At 42.3% G+C, this 26,366-nt stretch overlaps 1 protein-coding gene and 1 pseudogene across 1 annotated transcript in view; both read right to left on the bottom strand.

The window, feature by feature from the left end:
- OXSR1 (oxidative stress responsive kinase 1) overlaps positions 1 to 26,020 on the bottom strand; it is a 105,414-nt gene extending 79,394 nt beyond the window's left edge. The window contains exons 1-2 of the mRNA XM_047098571.1: positions 25,660 to 26,020; positions 4,068 to 4,180 (exon numbers count right to left, since the gene is read on the bottom strand). Coding sequence (XP_046954527.1) covers positions 4,068 to 4,180; positions 25,660 to 25,729 — 183 coding nt within the window. The 5' untranslated portion in view covers positions 25,730 to 26,020. The remainder of the gene's footprint in view (positions 1 to 4,067; positions 4,181 to 25,659) is intronic.
- Positions 453 to 3,489, bottom strand: LOC124526482 (elongation factor 1-alpha 1-like; annotated as a pseudogene).
- Positions 26,021 to 26,366: the final 346 nt, after the last annotated feature.

Below are 26,366 nucleotides of genomic sequence, written 5' to 3'. Positions count from 1 at the left end.
TTCCCGATGTTTCTTCAGGCTTTGGTGGGACCTTACTTGTTTGCGCCCCAAAAAAGCCAATTATCTTAAATGTGCTTTACTACAAGTCACTCTCCTCCTCCCTTCACTTATTTGTCAAATATATTAAATACTATATTTGCAATCTAAAGCTTATTGGACTAGGTGGGCAAAATGATGGAGATCTAACCTATTTCTTTTTTTTTTTTTTCTCATTAAACTTTCGTTTTAGTGGGTCTCAAAATTCTGTGACAGATTTTTGGCCAAATTGTTTCCATTAAAAAGTACTGATTTTAAAAACTAGTAACTTAAAACTGCCACACACACACAAAACAAATGGTCCACAAAACATTCTCCTTTCCTTCTGAAGGTTTTACGATGCATTGCTGTCATTAACCAGTCGTTTACTATTCAACTTAAATGGCCAACGGACACAAACAGTTTTGAGACCGTTCTTCCACCACTGATTAAGACTGGGGTGGCAGGTATTGGGGATAATATTCATTTAGCCTTCTGAGCTTTCTGGAAGAGTTGGTGACTCTGCCAGCTCCAGCTGCCTTCTCGTCCACCGCTTTGATGACACCCCCAGCAACCGTCTGTCTCATGTCACCAACAGCGAACAGCCCAGAGGAGGACAATCAGAGAAGCTCTCGACACCCATGGGCGTGCCAGGAACCATATCAACGATGGCAGCATCACCAGATTTCAAGAACTCAGGACCATCTCCCAGCTTTTTTCCAGAATGACGGTCCATCTTCTCCTTCAGCTCAGCGAACTTGCGGGCGACGTGAGCTGTGTGACAGTCCAGCACAGGTGCATATCCGGCATTGACCTGGCCTGGATGGTTCAGGATAATCACCAGAGCTGGGAGGCCAGCTGCTTCCATTGGTGGGTCATTTTTGCTGTCACCAGCCACACTGCCACGACGAACATCTTTGACAGATACGTTCTTGACACTGAGGCCCACGTTGTCCCCAGGAAGAGCCTCACTCAAAGCTTCATGGTGCATTTCAACAGACTTTACTTCAGTTGTAACACTGACTGGAGAAAAAGTGACCATCAGGCCTGCCTTAAGGACACCGGTCTCCACTCGACCCACAGGGACAGCACCAATGCCACCAATTTTGTAGACATCCTGGAGGGGCAGACGCAAGGGCTTGTCAGTTGGACGAGCAGGTGGCAGAACGCAATCCAGAGCTCCAAGCAGCGTGGTTCCACTGGCATTGCCACTCTACCCTTAACTTTCCATCCCTTGAACCAATGGCATGTTAGCACTTGGTTCCAGCACGCTGTCACCATTCCGACCAGAAATTGGCACCAATGCTACGGTGTCGGGGTTGTAGCCAATTTCCTCTATGTAGCCGCTGACTTCCTTAACGATTTCCTCGTATCTCTTCTGGCTGTAGGGGGGGGCTCAGTGGAATCCATTTTGTTACACCGACAAGAAGTTGTTTTACACCCAGTGTGTAAGCCAGAAGGGCATGCTCACGGGTCTGCCCCTTCTTGGAGATACCTGCTTCAAGTTCGCCTGAGAGGTGCCTGTAATCATATTTTTGATAAAGTCTCTGAGTCCCAGGGCATCAGTGATGGTCATGTAGAACTTGCTGCTCTCAAACTTCCCCAGGGAGATACCAATGGTGACACCACGTTCACGTTTGGCTTTGTTTCTCCAAGACCCAGGTATACCTGAAGGAACCCTTTCCCATCTCAGCAGCCTCCTTCTCAAATTTTTTGATAGTTCTTTTGTCAATCCCACCACATTTGTAGATCAGATGACCAGTAGCGGTTGACTTGCCCGAACCTACGTGTCCAATGACGACGATGTTGATATGAGTCTTTTCCCATTTTGGTTTAGGTTCAGTGGTGGTTTTCACGACACGTGTGTTCTGGAGGCAAACCCATGGCGAAAAAGCTAACCTATTTCTTTTACCAAGCTATGCCAAACACACATTCCTCTACAAGTAAGGCCCTAGTGTTAATAGACAAATATTTCTTTCAAGATGTCAAACATCTGAGAACAGATGTTCTACTTTTGAAGCAAGATTATTTAGTTAGCATTATGTGAAGTAGAAAACGATAGACCTGACTCAGAAAGACCTGATTTTTAATCCGGACCCTGTCACTTATCGTAGGATTTACTTCCTTCATCTAAAATGTAGCTACTACCTGTCTCATGGGAGGCATTTAGGAGGGTAAAGTACACTTAAGTGCCTATCACTGAAAAGATGTTTGCTATTATGGTCATATGAACACAGTCAAGTTATTTAAACTTTGAACTTTCATTTCTTTAATCATAAAGTAATAAATAATAAGACTTTCATTCACCTCTAAGCTCTCCTTAAGGGTTATGTAAAGTAACTGACAAATGATACAAATTCATACGGGGCTTCTCAAATTCCAGTCTTAATTATATAGGGTACAAATTTTGTTTCTCCTCAAGGGGCACCTGCGTGGTTCAGTCAGCTAACTGTCTGACGTTAGCTCGGGTCATGATGTCACAGTTTGTAAGTTCGAGTCCCGCATCAGGCTTTCCACTGTCAGAGCCCATTTCAGATCCTTTGTCCCTCTCTCTCTGCCCCTCACAGGTGCTATCTCTCTCTCTCTCTCTCTCTCTCTCAAAAATTAACATTAAAAAAAAAAATTGTGTTTCCTCAAAAGAATTAGTTTACGATTTATAGCCTTTTTGTGTGATCACTGCAGTTCAATATCCAAATGATGCCCTAAGGGGTTGCGGACATCCGTAAATCGAAGATCACTGTGTAGGATTTCCAGCAGCATCTCCCTTCAAGTGTATGTTCTCTCACCAGAGAGGCTCAAGATCATACCAGAAACTTTCTTTTTCAGCTTCTGCTCATACATTACCAACTCCTAAAGAAATGCATCTGTTTCCTCTGCTGAAAGTTCAATGTGTAATTCTATTATCCCTTTTCCTTTTATTCCAGTCTTCCCTAATACTCAGTGCAGGTTACACCAGAAATTAAATCCAGTCTGGGAGCGGAAAGACTTCTGGACTGGCAGATCATCCCAGGCCTAACTCCTGTCTTTCTATCACTAACTGCACATGATCTTAGACAAATACTTAAGAAAATAACAATATTAGTTCACATTTGCATGGCAGTTTATAGTTTTCAGGTACTGGGTCATTTGATCCTCAAGAAAAACCTCACGAAGTACACAAAACAGATATTATTATTTCCATTTTAAGCCAAAGAAACTGAGGATTTACAAAGTGAAATGATCTGAAAATCTACCTCATGTCTTATTGCTGAAACTGACTACACACCCACAGCTCTGGGTGTCGGGGCTCATAAAAGAAGTACAAAACAATCTCTGTGTGACTAGCTTTTAATGCCACCGAACATCTCTTGTAGCTACTAATCCTTGAGTCTCCCTTTCCTCTCTTTTTCCCCAGCCTTTGGAGAAGGCAATGCTGCTTGGGGGTCATTCTGCCTCTCACCTTGCATCAATGGTCAGAATGCAGACTGGTACCATGTTCCTGGGAGGCCAAAGCCTTTTCAAGCATATTCCACTCAACCCAGGTATCATAACTGCATGATACCAGCATGATACTAGTTTAAGGAAAGAGACGAGTAAGGAAGCAAGGTTTATAACAATAAAAAAGAGAAAAAAATTGTCCAATACCAGAAATAAGTTAAATAAAATGTGGTCTACCTACGTAATGGAAAAGCACACACATACTGAAAAGCATTTTAATTCATAGAGACACAGAAAAATTTGATTAAATTTTCAATGAAAAGAACAAGTAGATGGCTACATTATCATAAAAATACAAAGGTATTTAAATGTACACAGTCTAAAAAACTATATAGCAAGTATTAATCTCAGAATGAGAGGATTACAACTAATTTTTTTGTTTCCCTGGATTTTTATAAATTTTACAATAAACAGTACTTAATTTATAATATTTTACTTATTTTACAAATTTACAAAAAACATTACTTAACCTTTTTTTTAGAAAAGCAATAAAAAAATTTCTGGTTATTTTTCACTCCAACACGAATATACATAGAAGTGTATTTCTCCAAGTAATAAATAGGAGATGTGCATACCAGGAGTTCATCCATGCTAGTCTGACATTTCTCAAGGTTTATCCGTTTGATTGCCACTTTCTCCTTTTTAGGGGCACAGTACGCTGCCTGGACCACAGCCGTTGCTCCGCTCCCTAAAGATAAACACATAAATGAGTAAATGAATAGATGAATAGATAAGAACATGACATTTCTAATTCCCACACAATTTAACAAGAGAATAATCCTTATCTTGTTCCTACACTCAACAACAGATGACACCCTAAAAAGCAGGGTGTCAATAAAAGCAAAGGCCTTTGACCATTTCATAGAATTGCTAACAAATATTGGCAGGGAGGAAGAATCAAAAGGCTACAGGTCCAGTTCCTGAGTATGATGGCACAGGCTCACATTTCCCTGCTCCTCTCTTCTGAATACAACTGAATACCCTAGAAAGAATTCATCAGACAATCATAAGATGACCCTAAAAGTAGAAGGTGGATGAGCCAGGGGCCTTGGGGTGTGAGGAAAAGCACCACTGTGAGTTCATTGGGTTTTCCTCTTATCTCCCATATATCCATGGCTGGGCACAAGAACAGCCTGAAACCCGGAACCACCAACACAGACGGACAAACAAGAAAATCTTGCTTTTTGGCCAAAGACTGTGAAGGGGGAAGCTTAGCAGAGACCTAGAGGGAAGACAGACTCCCCAGTCCTTATCCCGGACAGTGGAGGATCCCCAGTCATCACAGCATCAGCATCAGCAGGGTCTCCACCCCAGCCCCAGACAGAAGCAGACCAGATTTGCCCCACCTGGGGCAATGTCCAGGCAATCTGCCCCTAGCAGTAGCAGAGATGGGGACCCACACCCACCAGTCAGCGCAAGCAGCACCTGTAGAGATCGAGCAGGACTTCCTGTGATGCCAGAATAATAAAGAAGAGAAGAGCAATGCAGAGCTCTGAAAACTAAATTATCATAGGAATTACCCAGCTCACAAAAGCAGGCCAGAGGGGGTATAGCTCAGCGGTAGAGCATTTGATCGCACAAAAGCAGGCCAGGACCTACACACTAAACCTAAATGGAGTTATTGCCTACTAAAACAGAAGACTTAAACAGGATCAAGAGTTGCCTCATATTAATATCGTAAATGCCCAGGATAACATTTTTTTTTAAATCGCACACCAAGAATCAGGAAAAACACACCTGAATGAGAGAGAGAACCACACTGATGTCAACACCAAAGTGAATCACAATTTGGAGTTATCCGACAAAAATGTTAAAGCAGTCATCATAAAAATGCTTCGATAAACAATTAAGAATTCCCCTAAATAAAAAAATAGAAAATTTTAGCAAAGAATCAGAAGTTATTTTTTTAAAACTACCAAATGGAAATTATGTGTACAACTGAAATATGCAATTTCCAAAATAAAAAAGTGCTGGATAGGCTTAATAGTACCTATTAGATACTAATTAGATACTAATAGATGATGGAGGACAAATTTGGTGAACTTGAGGACAAGAGCAATAGGATACTCAATCTAAACAACAGAGAGAAAACGGACTGAAAAAAAAACAAAAAGAAAGAAAAAGAGAAAGAATAGAAGCTCAGGGAACAGTGGATAATAACAAAAAATCTAATGTCCATGTGGTAGGTAGAATAATGGTCCCCCACAAAGTGTCCATGTCCTAATCTTTGAAACCTGTGAATGTTACCTTATATGGCAAGAATATTACGTGTTATTATGTTAAATTAAGGATGAAAAGATGACCCTGGATAATCTGGGTGGGCCCAATGTAATTATAAGGGTCTTTCTTTATAAGAGGGAGGCAGGAGAGTCAGAGTCAGAGAAGAAGAGATAACGGAAGCAGAGGTCAGAATGATGGGACCACGAGCCAAGGAGCAGGTACTGATATATGTAACAGCATGGCTAACCTTGAAACCATTATGCTGTGTGAAATAAACCAATCAAAATTGTATGACTCCATTTATATGAAATGTCCAAATCAGGCAAATCCATACAGAAAATATATTACTAGTTGCCAGGGGCTAGGAAAAGAAGACAATGAAAGTTACTGCTTAAGAGGAACAGGATTCTTTCTGGGATAATGAAAAATGTTCTGGCTTTAGACAGAGGTTGCAAAATCCTGTGACTATACGAAAAAAACCCACTGAAATGCATACTTTTAAAATGGTGGGTTTTGGGGCACCTGGGTGGTTCAGTGGGTTAAACGTCTGACTCTTGGTTTCAGCTCAGGTTGTGATCTCAAGATTCATGATACCGAGGGGCGCCTGGGTGGCTCAGTCGGTTGAGCGGCCGACTTCGGCTCAGGTCGTGATCTCGCGTGATCTCGCGTGAGTTCGGGCCCCGCGTCGGGCTCTGTGCTGAAAGCTCAGAGCCTGGAGCCTTTTTCAGATTCTGTGTCTCCCTCTCTCTGACCCTCCCCCGTTCATGCTCTGTCTCTCCCTGTCTCAAAAATAAATAAAACGTTAAAAAAAAATAAAAACGTTAAAAAAAAAAAGATTCATGATACCGAGTCCGAATCAGGCTCCATGTTGACAGCATGGAGCCTGCTTGAGATCCCCGCCCCCCGCCTCTCTCTCTCTCCCCACACCCTCTTTCTGCCCCTCCCCACTGGCACAAGTGTGTTCTCTCTCTCTCTCAAAATAAATAAACATTAAAAAATAAATAAATAAAAAATAAATAAAATGGTGGATATTGTTATGTGACTTCTACCTCAAATTTATAAAAAAGAGAATACCACAAACAACTTTTGCTCATAATTCCACACTTTAGAAAAAATGGGCCAATTCTTTGAAAACAACTATCAAAACTCAGCCAAGATGAACTAGATAACCTGAATAATAGTAACCCTATTAAAGAAATCAAATTTGTAATCGAAAAGTTCTTAAAAATCCCCAGAACTTTACCAAACACTGACAAAAGAATTAACAGTCATTTTACATGTTTTCTAGAAATGGAAGAAGTGGGAACACCTCGCAACCCATTTTATGAAACCAGTCGTTACCAATACCAAAACCAGACAAGGACATCAAAGAATTAAGAAAACTACAGACCAATGTCTCTCATGAACTTAACTGTAAAATCCTTAACAAAATATTAACACATTGAATCCAAAATAGCTAATGCACCACAACCAAGCACCATGTATTCCAGGTATGTGAGGCTGATGACACATTATGAAAGAAAAAGAAATCACTGCAACACATTATATCGACAAGCCAAAGGGGGAAAAAAATCATGTATCAACTGACACAGGAAAACATCCTTAAAAAATTCAACACCATTCATAATAAAAGGCTCTCAGCAAACTAGGAAGAGGGGAGCTTCTTCAACCTCATAAAGAACACCTACAAAAAACCTTACAGCAAACAACATACTTAATGGTGAATGACTGAATACTTCTGAACTGGGAAAAAGGCAAGGCTGTCCATTCTCATCACTCTTAGGCAACACAGTACTAGATACCCATAATTATAAAGGAAGAAAAAGAAATAAAAAGCACCCAAGTTGGAAAAGAAGAAATAAAACTGCCCTTATTTTAGATGACATGATTGTCTATAAAGAAAACCCCAAGAAATCTAGAAGCTCCTAGAACTTGTAAGACAGTTTAGCAAGGTTGCCAAAAAAAAAAAAAAAAAAAAAAATCAACACAAGAAACCAACCCCATTTCCATATGTGAACAACAAATAAGTGGAAACCTGTTCCCCCAAAATGAAATACTGTATGAATGAAATGGTATAAATCCAACAAAATATGAAGAGGATCTGTATGCTGAAAATACACACAATAGAACAAAGAACCAAGAAATAGATTTACACAAATAAGCCCTGCTGATTTTTTTTTTTTAATTCACCTCCAAATTAGTTAGCACATAGTGCAACAGTGATTTCAGGAGTAGATTCCTTAATGCCCCTTACTCATTGAGCCCATCCCCCCTCCCACAACCCCTCTAGTAACCCTCTGTTTGTTCTCTATATTTAAGAGTCTCTTCTGTTTTGTCCCCCTCCCTGTTTTTATATTATTTTTGTTTCCTTTCCCTTATGTTCATCTGTTTTGTCTCTTTAAGTCCTCATATGAGTGAAGTCATATGATTTTTGTCTTTCTCTAATTTCACTTAGCATAATACCCTCCAGTTCCATCCACGTAGTTGCAAATGGCAAGATTTCATTCTTTCTCATTGCCAAACAGTATTCCATTGTGTATATATACCACATCTTCATTCATCCATCGATAGACATTTGAAGCCCCACTGATTTCTGACAAAGGTGCAAAAGCAATTCATTGGAGATGGATAACCTATCAGAATGGCTTAACAAAAATGTTTTTTTAAAGTGATTAATCACTTTATTATTATTGATATTATTATCAGTATTATCATTAATAATATTAGTAGTAGTATTAACCAGGGTGCCTAGGTGGCTCAGTCGATTAAGTGTTCGACTCTTGATTTTGGCTCAGGTCGTGATCTCAGTTTGTGAGATCAAGCCCCACATCGGGCTCTGTGCTGACAGCACGGAGCCTGCTTGGGATTTCTTTCTCTCCATCTCTCTCTGCCCCTCCCCTGTTCGTGCTCGCTCTCTCAAAATACATAAACATTAAAAAAAATAAATAAAACAAATAAAGTGATAACAGTAAATGCTGGTGAGGACGTGATGAAACTGGATCATTCCTACACTGCTAATGATTAATACAAAAAAAAAAAAAAAAACAACAAACCATGGTACAGTCACTCTGGAGAATAGTTTGGCCGTTTCTTTTAAAACTGAAAGTGGACTTGTACAACTCAGCATTTTCACGTTTGGGTATTTATCTCACAGAAATAAAAACAGATGTTCACACAGAAACCTACATATAAATGTTCATAGCAGCTTTATTCATAATAGCCTCAAACTGGAAACTACCCAAATATCCTTCAACAGGTGAACGGTTAAACAAACTATGGTACACCCATAGAGAGAAATACTACTCAGCAATAAATACGAACAAGATATTAATATGCACATTACGTGGATGAACCTCAAGGGCATTACGCTGAGTAAAAAAAGCCACTTTCAAAGAGTTACATATTTTATGACTCCACTTATAACAAATAAGTACAGTACACATATAACTAGGAAACTGAGTAAGTTTATTGGATTGTTAAAATATATATATATATGCCTAGGCTTATTAAATTTTTTTTTTCAACGTTTATTTATTTTTGGGACAGAGAGAGACAGAGCATGAACGGGGGAGGGGCAGAGAGAGAGGGAGACACAGAATCGGAAACAGGCTCCAGGCTCTGAGCCATCAGCCCAGAGCCTGACGCGGGGCTCGAACTCACGGACCGCGAGATCGTGACCTGGCTGAAGTCGGACGCTTAACCGACTGCGCCACCCAGGCGCCCCTGCCTAGGCTTATTAATAAGATAATCTTCAAACACCATTCACACAATGTCATTCATCAAATCACTAAACCACAGCAGCTACTTAATACTGTACCACTTGATAACTGAACAGGCTGTTTTTCTGTGCCCCAGATGAAATTTAATTATCCCCATGTCCATGCCTCTATAAAAGTCCTTCACTTTGCTTTCTACATATTAACACATACTTGTGCCTCCTTTCAAAGTCCAACTCACAGCCCAGCTAACTGGAAAAATTATTAGATTCAGACTTCAGCCCCACTGCTGTCAGGAGAGTAAGTCTTCATTTCCTGACTATGTGCCTGGGACATACAGATGCCCAATAAATGTCTCTATTGTTCATTTCCTTGCCCTTTATCTTCTCGTAGGATGTTTAAACTGTTACATTACCGTGTCTCCTCAAGTATTTGGCATAGGGCAGGTTTACTATGTCTATAAGGTACTTAAGTCTTAACCAAAACACAAGAGGAAGAATGATCCCCACCAACTCCCCATCTATACCCATTCCATTAAAATAGGTTTTGGATTTACCATTTTAATCACTGATATGACCACAGACTCAACATTCTCCTGCACACTCAGCCCTGAATAGAGATGAACTGTAAATACTTAAAAAAGGAAAAATGAGCAATCATTAAATTCTTCCCCCTTTCCTCTCCTTTGTCTCATCCTCTTCCCAAATAGTGATTTTATCAAAATGTTGGCAGGAGAGACCACGGGGAAAGAAAAAGTGCTCCATGTACTACACAGTAATTATATTAAGAAAAAGCAACTTTGAGCAGAATGCTTCACGTAAAACGCAACATGCTTTCAATATCCTAGACATTCTCATGAAGAGCATGCACTTTAGAGAATGAGATATTTACTTTAATAAGATCCTATAACAGCCTGTAAAAAAGCTAATTATCTGATCATTTAAGAGAAGTAGAAGGCAATTTAACATCCGGGGCTTTAAAACTTAAATTTCTAAGTGGAAAAAAGCAAAGAGCAAAACACCCCACAAAAGGATATATACGTATTAAAGTTTTCTGAAAGGATCCATAGAAGCTATTAAGAGTAGCTTACAGAGACAGAGTGAAAAGGAGAAACTTATCATCAGCAAAAGACAAAATAATACGCAGTATTCTGTTCTTGAATGTCCATTTTCCCCAATTTACGAGTCATATTATTATGTATATTACCAGAAGAAATCATGTCCATTTTTATTATCTTAAAATATTCAGATATTCCAGAAGATTTCTGGATTTCTAGGAAAGAAATTTCAGAAATTTCTTTCTAGTAAAGAAAAAAAAGCTTGGTAATTTTGCAATCACTTTCAAATTACAAGTCAACTTACATGAACATCAGAACATGGCAAAGACAGACCATCTTAAACACAAATTGAGAGCTGCCTTTGTTTATGGGGTCGAATGCCTTTTTTTTTTTTTTTTAATTTTTTTTTTCAACGTTTATTTATTTTTGGGACAGAGAGAGACAGAGCATGAACGGGGGAGGGGCAGAGAGAGATAGGGAGACACAGAATCGGAAACAGGCTCCAGGCTCTGAGCCATCAGCCCAGAGCCCGACGCGGGGCTCGAACTCCCGGACCGCGAGATCGTGACCTGGCTGAAGTCGGACGCTTAACCGACTGTGCCACCCAGGCGCCCCGGAATGCCTTTGTTTATATGGTGAAATATATTAAAAAAGTCAGGATCGGGCCCCACAGTAATTTAAATTTACTTCTTATAACTATCATTTATTTCAGTGTTAAAGTGATTTCAATTGCATTATTTATTATTCTTACATATTCCCTCCAATATTTACTTTAATAAAAACATACAATGTACAATAGATAACACTTTCTAATACACAAAGTTTTCAATTTGAAAAATCTCTTCACAAAACCATAGTAAGATGACACTTCACACCCACGAGGATGGCTGCAATAAAAAAGACAGACTGTAAGAAGTGCTGCAAAGGATGTGGAGAACCTGGAACCCAACGACATTGTGAGTGGGACTATACAATGACGTTCCCACCTTAGAAAAGAGTCTGGTGGGGTTCCTGGGTGGCCCAGTCAGTTAAGCATCTTGATTTTGGCTCAGGTCATGATCTGGCTAACAGTGCAGAGCCTGCCTGGGATTCTCTCTCTCTGCCCCTCCCTCAAAATAAATAAATAAACTTTTTAAAAAGCCGGCGGGGGGGGGGGGGGCGGTGCCTGAGTGGCTCAGTCGGTTAAGCATCTGACTTCAGCTCAGGTCGTGATCTCACGGTCCATGGGTTCGAGCCCTGCCTGCATCAGGCTCTGTGCTGACAGCTCGGAGCCTGGAGCCTGGAGCCTGCTTCAGATTCTGTGTCTCCCTCTCTCTGCTCCTCCCCCGCTCGCACTCGGTCTCTCTCTCTCTAAAATAAATAAACGTTAAAAAATTAAAAAAATAAAAAAATAAAGTCTGGCAGTTCCTCAAAATGTTAACCATAGAGTTACTATGCAATCCAGCACTTCAGCTCCTACGTGTATACGCAAGAAAACAAAAACATGTACACATACAAACTCTCACGCAGACGTTCACTGCACTATTACTCATAAGAGCCCCAAAGTGGAAACAATGCAAATGTCCATCAGAACAGAACAGGAAAATGTGGTATATCCATACAATGGAATACTGGTCAACAATAAAAAGAAACGGGAGTACTGATACCTGCTACAACATGGATGAACCTTGAGAACTTGGTAAGTAAATATGCCAGACACAAAAGGCCATATATGGTATGATTCCACTTATACAGACTGTCCAGAATAGGCAAATCCATAGATGCAGAGGTAGATTAGAGGATGCCAGAGACTAGAGGGGAAATGGGGACTAGGGGAAAGTGGGGAATGCTGCTCATGGACAGGGTGTTTCTGAAGCTATGAAAATGTTCTGGAATTAGACAGTGGTGATGGCTGCACAATTTTGTGAATGTACTGAATTGTTCGCTTTAAATTGGCAAATTTCATAGTATATGAATTATATCTCAATAAAGCTGTTACTAAAAATATCTCTTCAAGTATGACATCAAATTTCAAATAGTATAAACGTGCTACAGACATTAAAATTTAAAGACAATTTACATATAATTATATAACTCAACAAAATCTGTTACATTTAAATCCATTTGAAAGTTCCAGACCAAAGCCAGGCATATATAACCATAGTCAATATGGTCATGGATAAACCCAAATCATGATGATTAAAAAAAATTTTTTTTCAAAATTTATTTTGAGAGGGGGGAGGGGCAGGGAGGGGGGGAGAGAGAGAGAGATAGAGAGAGGGAGGGAGGGAGACAGAAAGAGAAAGAATGAATCCTAGGCAAGCTCTGTGCTGAGAGCAGAGGCCCAAGTGGGGCTCAATCTCAAGATCCATGAGATCATGACCTGAGCTGAAATCAGGAGTAGGGCGCTTAACCAAGCACCCCACAACTCAGGATTATAATGAAGCAACAACTCTACACAAAGCTCATGTCATACAAAATTCAAAATAAAATGTAGTATTTAAGAACACATTTCCCATTCAATGGCATCCAATAGTGTACCTGAATTATTTCGACAATAGTTTAAGAACACTAACTTACTGCTTGATAAAAATGATCCAATAGGCTACCATTGAAATAGCTTGCAGTTTGCAGTTCGCCCTCCGCTCTGCACAGGAGTATGGGGCAGAATGAGGCATGACGGAGGGTGGGGCAAGGTGAGGGCAAAGTACAGGCTAACAGCACCCCGCCCCCCCACCGCCCTCTGCTCCAGGTGGGACATGTATATGATATTCCTTGGACACTGCAGGCTACCCCAAAAGGAGAAAGGACAAAAAACAAATGGTTAAACTGGTAAGAGTCTCCCCCAGTTTACCAGAAAAAGGCAATTCCATCATAGCCTGAAGTCCAGGAACGCCCTACTGTCTTTCGGTTAATGCTCCGCTAGAGGGAAAAACAACCTTGGCTTTGACAACACAGCTAGGCCTCCAGTAAGTCTTTAGCACGTGAAAGTCTCTCTGGAAACTCTGTTGACTTTGTCTCTGACTCCATAAAACGGTCGCCCCTCACACTTGGAGCGCAGCTCTTCCTGCCCATGGGTCCTGTCCCCATGCTTTCATAAAAATCACCTTTTTGCACCGAAGATAGCTTCAAGAATTCTTTCTCGGCCGTCGGCTCCACCCCCCACAAACCCATCACCCCAAAACTTCATGAGGCAGAACAGCAGTGTCTGCCATTAACTTTTCTCTCCCTCCCATCCTTTTCCTTTCCAAACTCTTTCTTCGTGGGATCCCTAAAGAAAACTTAACAACTCTCTTGCCTTCAGTGAAAGGCCCCTGCCCCACTCTGGGAAGCCCCAGAGGAAGGAAGCTAATCACACAGGTCCCGTTATCCATCAGGCTAAGATGAGAGGCATTCTTAAGTCACAGAAGACACAATGCAGTCTCTACAGGGTACTTTTGGTCCTAGAGAACAGATGTCTTCTAATATGTAAATGTATTCCCTAATGCTTTATCATTTTAATTTTTGCAAATGGCTACTGAATGGTATTTTTTTTAACTCTCAAACCAGTTCCTCCACCCCTGTATAATCAAACATTGATCATTTATCTTATATATACAAAATCTAAAACACTAGCTTTTAAAAAAAATTTTTTTTAATGTTTTTATTTATTTTTGAGACAGAGAGAGACAGAGCATGAGCAGGGGAGCGTTAGAGAGAGGGGGAGACACAGAATCCGAAGCAGGCTCCGGACTCTAAGCTGTCAGCACAGAGCCTGACACGGGGCTCGAACTCGCAGACTGCAAGATCATGTCCTGAGCCGAAGTCGGACGCTTAACCGACTGAGCCACCCAGGCACCCCTAAAACACTAGCTTTAAACATACTAATGGCATGTCCTACATAAACCAAAACCATGCTGGGGTTAAAAATACAGACATAGGAATTTGGGGAATTTAGTTGTTATTAATCCCTAGTCATTATTAACTATAGAATTTCACTAACAATAAAACACTAAACCTAGGTATTATCAATCACAATTGTCTATATACTAACGCACTTTTCTTTTACACAAAGAATCACTCATTTAATAAATCTCGCTAGAAGCAAGATATTAAATTCTGCTGTGATTTAACAAATGGCCTGAAAAGACAAGTGGCACTTCCCACATCTGATGATACAAAGAGATTCGCAGGCTCCGGTTCTTCCGTGTTAACGATCGCTCTCATTGACCTTCATATTCCCCCCCACCCCCCAAAATACCAAAACATTAATGAGCAACCAAAAAATATTTTAAAGTCCTAACATTAAGGATTATGGCTAATACAGTAAAAACTCAATACTAACACCACTATTTCAGAATAGCCAATGATGTTCTATCTTCCTTTAGGAAAACCTTTACTTCACAGAAAATAACTATTAATAATGTAAATAAGAGGGCGCCTGGGTGGCTCCGTTGGTTGAGCATCCGACTTCAGCTCAAGTCATGATTTCACAGTTCGCGGGTTCGAGCACCGCATTCGGCTCACTGCCGTCAGCACAGTCTTCTTCAAATCCTCTGTCCCCCTCTCTCTGGCCCCTCCCCTGCTCACGCTCTCTCAAAGACAAATAAAATATTAAAAAAATAATAGTAATAACGTAAATAAGAAGATAGGGAAGACTATCTTTAAAATGTCTTTATAATCATTTAAAGTATTCACCAATTCTTTGCAGGACTTTAAAAACACAGGATTAGAGATACAAATTTTAAAAATACTCGTCTCTTTAAAGCATGTCCCTTTATGAGGAATTTTTCAAAGTACACGTCAATTTACAGACTTTCAACCATCACTTTTCTTACAGTTAATCGAGTCAAATAGAAAACATCAGTATGCATTGCACACAGCAAATGTTATTTTGCAAAACTTTTACTTCAGTATAAACACACATGCAAATTGTAAAATGTATCTCTTAGGAGTGGTTTAGTGAAAAATGTCAAAGCTACTGCTCTAACGCCCTCTACTAAGCCCTGGACTACTACGGAGAATAATACGATGGAAAATGTAAAACAGTTTCCAATAAAACATCCTCATTCAGACTTTCACGAGTTTCCATTGCTGATCCGTGCACCCTTCTCTTTATCTCCAGCTCTTCCATCCTTCTGTCCTCTCCTAGTGAGCTCTTAAACCCCAGTGTTAATATGCAGTACATATCAGAACGGATTAACACACAAAAATATCAATGAGCTTTCTCCTGAAATTCTTCAAACTGCGTAACTTCGTCTCTTGGGACAGAAAAGGAGATGCCCAAAGGCATGGGGTTGCTAAAAATTTTTTTAGTCTCTGGCCACTTTATAAGACCCAGAAATTGAGGACAGAAAGTAAAAAATGGGTATTATTCCGGTGAGGAAAACAATAAATGAACCAAATCAGCTGAAGATAATTTCCTCCAAATGTTGGGCATCCATCATTGTAACAGGTACATATTCTAAAGATCTCAAGTGTTCTTTAGCAAGGTTTTGCATTCACTGAAGAGCCAGCCCAGACTCTTCACTGTGAAAGATGATTAAGGCACCGTCACCTAAACCAAGGAAAATATGGGAGATTACAATTTTGTAAACCCTCTTCTCTTGTCAGTGTCAGGTTGAAAAGTAAAGCTCCTCAAACCGGTGAAACGGCTGTATGAATAGTCCTCATCATAAAAATCATGCTCTGCTCCCCATACGAAGATGAAAATAAAGACACACTGCCGGGGCGCCTGGGTGGCGCAGTCGGTTAAGCGTCCGACTTCAGCCAGGTCACGATCTCGCGGTCCGGGAGTTCGAGCCCCGCGTCGGGCTCTGGGCTGATGGCTCGGAGCCTGGAGCCTGTTTCCGATTCTGTGTCTCCCTCTCTCTCTGCCCCTCCCCCGTTCATGCTCTGCCTCTCTCTGTCCCAAAAATAAATAAACGTTGAAAAAAAAAATTTTTTAAAAAAAAAAAAAAAAAAAAAAAAAAAAAGACACACTGCCATATGCTTTGAGTAATTATTCACACAGCCTGATGGTTCTGAAATGAATCATCACTCTGTCCCCGTTCGCTCTGGTAATCTCTCATCTCAACGGTGGTAACTCCATCCTTCCTGATGCTCCAGCCAAAAATCTTCAAATCTTTTCACATCTAATCCAATGGCAACTCTCTAACTCCAAAACATGTTATTATCCAGCATCTGACGACTTCTCACCACCTCCGTCACTACCTCTCTCCACTGGATAAACTCTCCTTCCACCCTGTGCCCTTGCAAAACTACCCTCCACATACCAGCCTGAGTTGTCCTCTGAAAAGACAGTCCCAGTACTCCTCTGGCTCAAAACCCCGCAACGGTTTTCAACCTCCCTCAAAGCAAGAGTCGGGCGCCCAGATGACTTACGAGGCGTCGCCCCATCTTACGGTCAGGACCACACAGCCCTACCACCTTACTCTTCTCATCTCTTCCCATCTGCCTCCACACCCTGTCCCTCTGCTCCAGCCGCTCCTGCCTCCTAGCCCTTAGCGCCATCAGCAGGCTTCCATTCCACTTCAGGGCCCTCACTGCCTCTGCTCCCTCTGCTTCAAACACGCTTCCTGCAGAAGATACTCACTTCTTCGCCTCCTTCAGGTCTTTTCCCAAATGGCATCGTCTCGGTGAGGCTTTCCCTGACCTATTTAAAACTCACCTCTATCCCCGGGAATCTCCAACCCCTTTCTCAGCTTTACTTTTATCCTTTGTCACACTGGATTATTAACTCCATAAAAGCAGGGATTTTCTGTCTGCTTCACTGCTGTATCCCTAGCACCCGGAACAGTACCCGGCACATAAGAGAAGTTCAAAAAACATTTGCTGAATACATTAATCAACCAGGTGGTGACACATATTTGCAAGAAAAAAAATTTACTCATTTAAGGCCGAGGAAACACTAAAATGGCCCAGTCTTCTTGGACTTAACCTCATTATTACCATCACGAATGCTAACATCTACTGAATGTTTATTCTGTGTGCCAAGTACTATGTTTGCATCTCAGTTTTTCATCTAATGTTAGGTATTATTGATCTTACAAAGCAATGTAAGAAAAGCAATGCAGGCAAAAATAAGACTGAGGTCACGCACCAGCAAGAGGCAAAGTAGGGTCTAGAAACCAGAACTACGTGATGATTCAACACCATACTCCTAACCAGTAAGCAACTGCCTCTTTAGATTAAAGCTAACATTTATTAACTGATTACTATATGTCAGGTTAAATTATTTACTTGTAATGTCTTAATTATTTTAATTAAAAAAAAAAAACGAAGCCAATACTTTTAGTTGCCTATCCAACAATTTTCCCTTCTTTAATAAGAGAACCTTGACCTATTTTGTTTGAAGTAATAACGTGCCCAGCTAAAAAGCTTTATTTCACAGCCTCCCTTGCAAATGGCCAAATTACACGGTTCTGGCCAATAAACTAGGAATGGAAGTCACTGAGTAAGGCTTCCAGGAAAGAAAGCTCTTTGAAAGGAAGCCAACTCAGTTGTCATGTGCCTTTGTCCTTTTGCCATATTTCTCCAGCCTGGAACACAAGCACGAGTCTAGGAGTGGAACAACTCTCTTGCAACTATGAGAATGAGAGTCACGTGCCAAGCTCAGTGGAGTAAAACCCAGCAGCCTGGGTGCCTAATGGCACCTAGGCTGCCACTCCAGCTCCATAAGGGGCAAAAGGTACTTTATTAAGCCACTACGGTTTCCATTACATGCAGCCAGATGCAATACCTATTTGACACAGCCCTATGAGGTTGTTGGCCCAATGTTCGCCTTACTGATCGTGCCACCACAGCTAAGTGTCCCCAGTCAGGGGGAGAAAATACACTAACCATTAAGAATCACTCTACTCATAGCGCACGATGTCTTCCACATTTATGGAGGGGCTGGAGGTGGGATCCTGGAGTGTGTACTTGCAAATCACTACGTTAGACCTCAAAATGTGTGGCTAGTGAACAATTAGTGAAAATTAAAAAGGGAAAGTAGAGAATAAAGCTAACGAGTTGCCTTCACCAAAGCGTCAAAGGTAGGTAAATTATACCATATTAAAAACAGATCTTAAAGAACAATTTTCTAAACCTAACCCAAGGTAAACAGCAAATATTTATGGAGCCTTTTCGAGCTGTATGACAATAAGAGGCACATACACGGCCTTTGCCAGACTGTTTCCCTATGCGCTATCGTACCGTATTATTGGCAGGGCCTTATGCAGCTATACTCCCGTGTCCGCCACAAATCCTGAAATCCATCTAAACTTTAATGAAAGGCGTCTGAGTGACTCAGTGGGTTGAGGGACCGACTCTTGATTTCAGCTCAGGTCATGATCTCAGGGTTGTGGGATAGAGTCCTCCGTCAGGCTCCACGCTGAGCATGAAACCTGTTTAAGATATTCTCTCTCTCTCCCTCTCTCTCTCCCCAGTTCGTGCTCATGCTCGCTCTCTAAAATAAAAATAAACAAACTTTAAGGAGATCTGGAAGTAAGGGGAAAAAAAGATGCAGTGATAAGCATTACAACAGATTCAAAATATTTAAGTGTCGCAAGATTTCAAGTCACATAGTATTTCACATTTCATGGTAATACCAAAAATTAGGGGACGTAGGAGAGGGAGGAAAAAAGAAAGGCAGAGATAACAAAAACCATTATCTTAAGGGACACTCAATAAAAACTAAACCTTTTAACAGTCTTCTCTTTCTTTTTTGACCGAGAGAAAGCACAAGAGGGGGAGGGACAGAGAGAGAGGGGAACAGAAGATCCAAAGCAGGCTCTACACTGACAGCAACCAGTCCAATGCGGGGCTTGAACTCACAAACCGTGAGATCATGACCTGAGCTGAAGTCAGCCCCTCAAGCGACTGAGCCACCCAGGCACCGCCAAACTAAACATTTTCTGCAATTACACTTAATCTACATAACAGCCCCAATGATAAAATGTGCCATTATCTCCATTTTCCCCCAAAGTCTATTCATTTATTTTGAGAGAGAGACATACACACACACACACACACACACAACACACATGAGTGGGGGAGGGACAGAGACAGCGGGAGAGAAAGAATCCCAAGAGAATCGACTCAGGGCTTGAAATCACAAACTATGAGATAATGACCTCAGCCAAAACCAAGAGTTGGACGCTTAACCGACTGAGCCACACTGGCGTCCCCCACTACCTCCATTTTATAGACAAAAAGCCAACACTAAAACCAGTTATATAAATTGCCCAAGGTCGCATAGGTAATAACAGATAAGGCAGGATTTGATTCCAGGTCAGTACAGCCCCAAGACCATACTCTTCTAGCTATTTCAACACATGTCAACTACAGTGCAACACCTGTTCAGAAATTCAAATACAATAATAATGGCTAGTAAGGAGCTCAAAAAAAAAAAAAAATGAAAGAGTGATAGTGAAAATAATACTAACATCTTTTACAAGTAATCATAAAGAACTTCAAATCTTTCCAAAGCATGCTTAAGATGATACAGTTCTTTAAAAGGAAGTCCTCTGAATTCCCAATCTGTATGCTTTTAATATGCTCCAGGAAGGGAATTTTTCTTTTCTCTACAGGATTTTGCCAGAGAGAGAAAAAAAACAGAATGTGAGAAACAACCCCATAAATATTATAGGCCAAGCAGCATAGGTAAAAAAAATTACATTTCAAATAAATGCAGGTGCTTTGATCAGAAAGGAGGCATCATTTAACCACTGCCTTAAAATACAATTCTTTGAAAACAAAACAAAAATTGAAAACAAAAAACAACAAAAAAATTCAAAGGATCCTCCAAACTTTTTTTTTCTGAACTCCATTTGTTTCCTGCAAATTTTAAGTGTAATCTGCAGAAATCACAAAGATTCATTTTGAAGATTATAGCTTATTATAAAATATTGTATTCCAAATATTTCAGCATTGAAGCAAGTTCAGAATAAGAATAAACTGCCTTATTGAGGCTTGCTACTTGTAATAAGCTATAGTTCAAGGAAAAACATTACTTTCCCTCCCTGTTGGGAGGATGGGGTGAGAGAGGAGTAGAATGGAAGGATGTTAGCAACTTTCAGGAACTTACGAATGAGAGGGAGACATTTATTTATTTATTTATTTGAGAGAGAGAGAGATAGAGTGCGCGCGCGCGCGCACACACACACACACACACACACACACACACACACACGAGGGAGGGGCAGAGGGAAAGAGAGAGAATCCCAAGCAGGCTTCACACTTGTCACAGCCTGATACGGGGCTCGACCCCATCACCCCAGGACCATGACCTGAGCCAAAATCAACAGTCGGACACTGAACCCACTGAACCACCCAGGGGCCCCGAGAGGGAGTTATTTAAAACTTACAGAGAGGGGCGCCTGGGTGGCGCAGTCGGTTAAGCGTCCGACTTCAGCCAGGTCACGATCTCGCGGTCCGGGAGTTCGAGCCCCGCGTCAGGCTCTGGGCTGACGGCTCAGAGCCTGGAGCCTGTTTCCGATTCTGTGTCTCCCTCTCTCTCTGCCCCTCCCCCGTTCATGCTCTGTCTCTCTCTGTCTTAAAAATAAATAAACGTTGGAAAAAAAAATTAAAAAAAAAAAAAAACTTACAGAGTAGGATACACAAAAGAAAAATTCTACTACATCCAAAAGGGTCACCTTCAAAATAGCTGCTATCAAATTTTTTTATTTAAAAGATATTTCCTTTAATCCTTCACTGTAAGGATTTTTTCCCTAATTAATTTCGCTTAATCCCTTAATATTTCCCTTAGTCAGACTATGACTACTATCTTATGGTTTATATCTTCCATTTTATATTCAAAAACCAATCAAATTCCCACATAGAAACAAGGATGCTGAATTAAGCAATAGGAGAACTGAACACCAGTATTGGCTATGCCACTAATTAGCTCTATGGCTTTAGACAGTCATTTTACCCTGTTAGGTTTCAATGTCTTCATCTGTAAAACAAGATAAATCAGGGGCACCTGGGTGGCTCAGTTGGTTAAGTGTCTGACTCTTGATTTCGGCTCGGGTCCTGAACTCATGGTTCGTGAGTTCGAGTCCCACGTTGGGCTCTGTGCCGAAGAGTGTGGAGTCTGCGTGGAGTTCTCTCTCTGCCCCTCCCCCACCTGCTCTCTTTCGCTTTTTCTCAAAATAAATAAATAAACATTCTTAAAAAATTAACCCAAAATGTCCTGGAGGTCTAAAAGTAAGAGCTAAAACTATAGCTAAAACGCTTAGAAGAAAACATAGGAAAAAAATCCTTGTGATGTTGATTAGTAAAGATTTCCTACAGACACCATCAAAAGCACACACGATCAATAAAAGAAAAAAATAATAAACTTTATCGAAATTCAAAACTTTTTGAAAGTTTTCAAACACTCACCCCAGAACTCAAAAAGAAAACAAACCATGGGCAACCCAATTGGGCAAAACATTCGAATGGACATTTCACCAGAGACAGATGAAAAGCTAATGAATAAGTACATCGTTAGTCATGAAAGAAATGCAAAACCACCACCACATACTACTTCATACCCACTCGGACGGCTATAATCTAAGACACCAAATGCTGACAAAAATAAAGAGAAACGGGAACTCTCACCCAGGGTTGGTGGGAATGAAAAATGATGCAGTCACTTCGAAAAGGTTTAATCAGTTTCTTAAAAAACTTAAATACAAATTTACCACATGACCCAGAAACTCCACCCAAGGAAAATGAAACATGTTCATATGAAGATTTGATAAGTGAAAGCTCGTAACAGCATTATTCCAAAAGAGCCGAAAAGCAGAAATAACCCAATGGCCATCAAGAGGTGTCCAGTAAGAAGGAATCGTGTAATGATACAGGCTACAACATGGAGGAACTTCAGGAAACGCCATGCCAAGTAAAAGAACCAACACAAAGGACCACAGATGATAGGGTTATATTTACATTAAATATCCAGAAAAGGCAAATCTATAGAGACAGAGAGAGTAGATCTGTGGTTGCCAGAGGCAGGGGGTGGGAACAGGGAGTGACTGCAAACGACATGAGGCATCTTTGTGGAATGATGGAAATGTTCTAAAATTGGACTGTGGGGATGACTGAACAACTCTGAAAATTTACTTAAAAAATTACACGACTGTACACTTAATACAGGTGCATTTTATGGTATATAAATTCTAACCCAATCAAGTTGTTCTTAAAAATGAAAAAATATCACGGTGAGTGGAAGAAGCCAAACGCAAAAGACAGTATGTTATTATGATCTCATTTACACAAAATGTCCAGAAAAGGCAACCCTATAGAGACAGAAAGGTTTGTGGTTGCCTGGGGTTAGGGGTGGGAACAGGGATTAACTGTAAACAGGCACAAGGATCCTACTGGGTGAGGAAAATATTCTAAAACTGGATAATGCTTCCTGGCATACGGCACAAGTTTCTAAAAACCACTGAATTTTGTACTTAAAAATGGGTGAATTTTATAGCATTAGATTATTTTTTAAGGTTATTTTTAAAAATAAAATGGTAAAGTTATTTTTTTAGCCGTTTATTATTTTTGAAAGAGAGAGAGAGAGTGGGAGCGAGCGAGGGGGAGTGGCAGAGCGAGGGGGTCAGAGGATCTGAAGTAGGCTCTGTACTGAGAGCAGAGAGCTGGATGCAGGCTGAAACTCAGGAACCGTGAGATCAAGACCCACCTGGGCTGCAGCTGGATGCAACTGAGCTACCCAGGTGCCCCAGTAAAGTTACTTTTTTTTTAATTTTTTTTTTAACGTTTATTTATTTTTGAGACAGAGAGAGACAGAGCATGAACACGGGAGGGGCAGAGAGAGAGGGAGACACAGAATCGGAAACAGGCTCCAGGCTCTGAGCCATTAGCCCAGAGCCTGACGCGGGGCTCGAACTCACGGACCGCGAGATCGTGACCTGAGCCGAAGTCGGACGCTTAACCGACCAAGCCACCCAGGTGCCCCAGTAAAGTTATTTTTAAAAATAAAACGGCCAAGGGGCACCTGGGTAGCTCGGTCGGTTAAGCGTCCGTCTGACTCTTGATTTCGGCTCAGGTCACGATCAATCAAGCCTGTGTCGGGCTCTGCACTGTGCGTGGAACTTTGCTGACAATTCTCACTTTCTCTCTCTCTCTCACTCTCCCTCAGCCCCTCTCCCTGCTCCCTCTCTCAAAAGAAAAAAAAAAAAGAAAAGAAACGTAAGATGGTCAAATCACGTTGGAGCTCTTAACCTTTTACCCATGGAGCGCTTTAGAAAGGAGATGAAAACTAACCCTAACCCGGAGGACTGAGATTCCCTTTTGCCCACTCACAGACACCCTATCGGTCTGAGGATAATTCCAAATTAATAAATCTCTAAATCTCTAGAGCCCTAGGCCACCACAAGAGCAAAGCCTCTTCATCCCAGAAACACGTCCGTCTTACCAGAAAGGAAAGCAAAAGTTTCCTTCTAAAACAATGACAGGGATACCCTTTCTTTACTTTTCAGGTACCGCTGTCCAATCGTCCACTTAAGTCTCTTTCTTCAATAGGAAACTGGTTGAGGGGGCGCCTGGGTGGCTCAATCCGTTATGCATCAGACCTTGGCTCAGGTCGTGATCTCACAGTTTGTGAGTTTGCGCCCCACATCGGGCTCTCTGCTGCCAGCATAGAGCCGGCTTCGGATCCTCGGTCTCCCTCCCTCTCTCTCTGCCCCTCTGTTCTCTCTCTCAAAAAGAAATAAAATTAAAAAAAAAAAAAAAAAGGAAACTGATTCAGGAACCCAGAACCAATCAATCAAGACAGAGACCTAGCTTGCTGTCTTCAGAACCAACCAGTACATGTCAAAGACCCGGCAAGGGCACGGGGCACAGCGTGGCTTAAGGAAAAAAATGCGATTTCTTTCAGCTAAAACTCAGCCCAGATTTGTTTTGAAACAACAAGGCAAAAAAAAAAAAAAAAGAAAAAAAATGACAAAGTTTCTCTAAAATACAAATTGCAATAAACACTCACACCCCCAAGGCAGCTAAGGAGTTTTCAGCCAGTCTTTGTTATAAAACTAATTTTAGGACAGGATGCTGATCTAGGCAAAGTAGACAATCTCCTTCCTCCAATACATAGGGGTCTGCTCATGTCAGTTACATTGAGCTTCTGTTTAGCTAAACCCACCCTCTTTTGATTTCTAAAGTCACTGGATTATTGTTGCCCAACAAACACTTCCCTCATCCCAAGTCCCCACCCTCCCCCAATCACTGTGCCTGAGAATTACAATCCATGTTTGTGCCAGTTTTGGTCTCTGCTAACTGGTATTCCTGGACCTCAAATCTACTCCACACACAGAAGCCAGATCCGTGGAATCATGTCATGTCTCTGCTTGAATCCCTCCAATACACTTAAAATAAATTCCAAAACCCTTACCATGCCTGAGAAGGTCCACTTTCTATCCCTGCCAGTTTGCCTCCGGGTCCTGAAACACATCAAGCTCTTTCCCTCCTCAGGACCTTTGCACTTCCTCGTCCCTCAGCAGGGAAAAAATCTGCCCTGGCATCTTAAGACTCCTTCTCCTCCTTCAGCGGCTCAACTTAAATGTCAACGCCTCAGAAAAAGACTTTTCCTTGAAATCACCCTAACTAGGTCTCCAGGTCACTCTCTATCAGAACATCTTGTTTATTTCCTTCCTAGCACTTGCCAAGCCTTGTAATTCTTTTTATTTGCCGAGTTATTCAATGTCTACCAGAAAGTCAGTCCCAAACAGTGGGAAGTTGTGTCTACGCTGCTCGGTGCGGTACCTTCAGCTTCACCTGGAGAGGATCCCCAGCTCCACCTAAGCAATGTTTGGCGCTTGGTGGGCACTCAAGGGTGCTCACCCGGCGCGGGAGTGGACTAAAACCCCTATCCCACCATCGCCAAAGTAAGTGGCTGTGCCCACAACTCGCCCATCATTTCTCGCACAGCCTCCCTAGGGCCTGTCCGTGCCTGCACTTTTCTTCCTCTCCCAGACCCATGCATCGCTCAGGTTCAAACATCTGTCACTACCCAAATCTCTCCTGAGCCCCTCAAACCCCAGCCCAACCAACCTCCCCGCCTCGCACGCGCTGCACAAACCCAGAGCCTCACCCACGCGCCCTACAAACCCCAAGCCCCATGAGCGCTCACGAATATCTGTGAGTCCTGCGCTCCCCGAGCTCCCGCGGGTCCCCACGTTCCCGCGTGTCACCCGCCTCCCAGCGCGGCGCCTCCCCCCTCAGCGGCGCGCCAGCTCTCACCGATCACCTCCTGCAGCTCGTAATCGTCCCTGTTGATGGACCAGGGCAGGGCGCTCGAGTCCTCGGACATGACGGCGGCGCGGCTCGCGATCCTCGCTCAAACTCGCTGACCTCTCTCGTCTCCTCGCCGCGCCTCTCCCCACCCCCAACCGCCGCCGCCGCCGCCGCCGCGCCCCCACCAACCGCCTCTGGAACAGCCACGGGTCGGACGGCGCCTGGGCGCGGGGTCACCGCTCGACAGAGCGGCGGAGGCTCGAAGCTCCGGCGGACCTCGCCTCTTGCTCCTCCGCGTCCGGCACTCCCCACCCGCCCCAGGTCCCGGTCCCGGCCTCGGCCTCGGCTGCAGCAGCGACAGGGTTTTCGCCTGGGCCCAACCCCTCTGTCCCGCCCTCCACCCTAGCCCCACGCACGGGCCAAACTTTCCCTTCTCCCTCCACCTGCCGACACGCAGCGCGCTGACGTCACCGCGCCGGGAAGGCCCCGCCTCGGCCCCGCCTCCGGCCACCATCTCAAGCGTGGCTGCGTATACACGGAGCTAGCAAGAATCCCGAGAAGGTGGAAGTTGACAGTGGGAGGCAAGAAATGCTTAGGGGGGAGTTTAGGGAGGAGTTTAGGGAGGGTATCGGACAGTCAGAGGAGAGCCTAAAGTAGCACAAAGGCGGTAGCCACACTCATCATGGCGGCCAAAGGGCGACCGAGCGGAGGGG

This window comes from Lynx rufus, unplaced genomic scaffold (assembly GCF_022079265.1).
Source record: "Lynx rufus isolate CCGP_SWC_20201006 ecotype Redwood Valley unplaced genomic scaffold, mLynRuf1.p SCAF_5, whole genome shotgun sequence".
Classification (NCBI taxonomy): domain Eukaryota; kingdom Metazoa; phylum Chordata; class Mammalia; order Carnivora; family Felidae; genus Lynx; species Lynx rufus.
The sequence above is the reverse complement of the archived record's forward strand: the minus strand, read 5'-3'. Positions and strand labels throughout refer to the sequence as shown.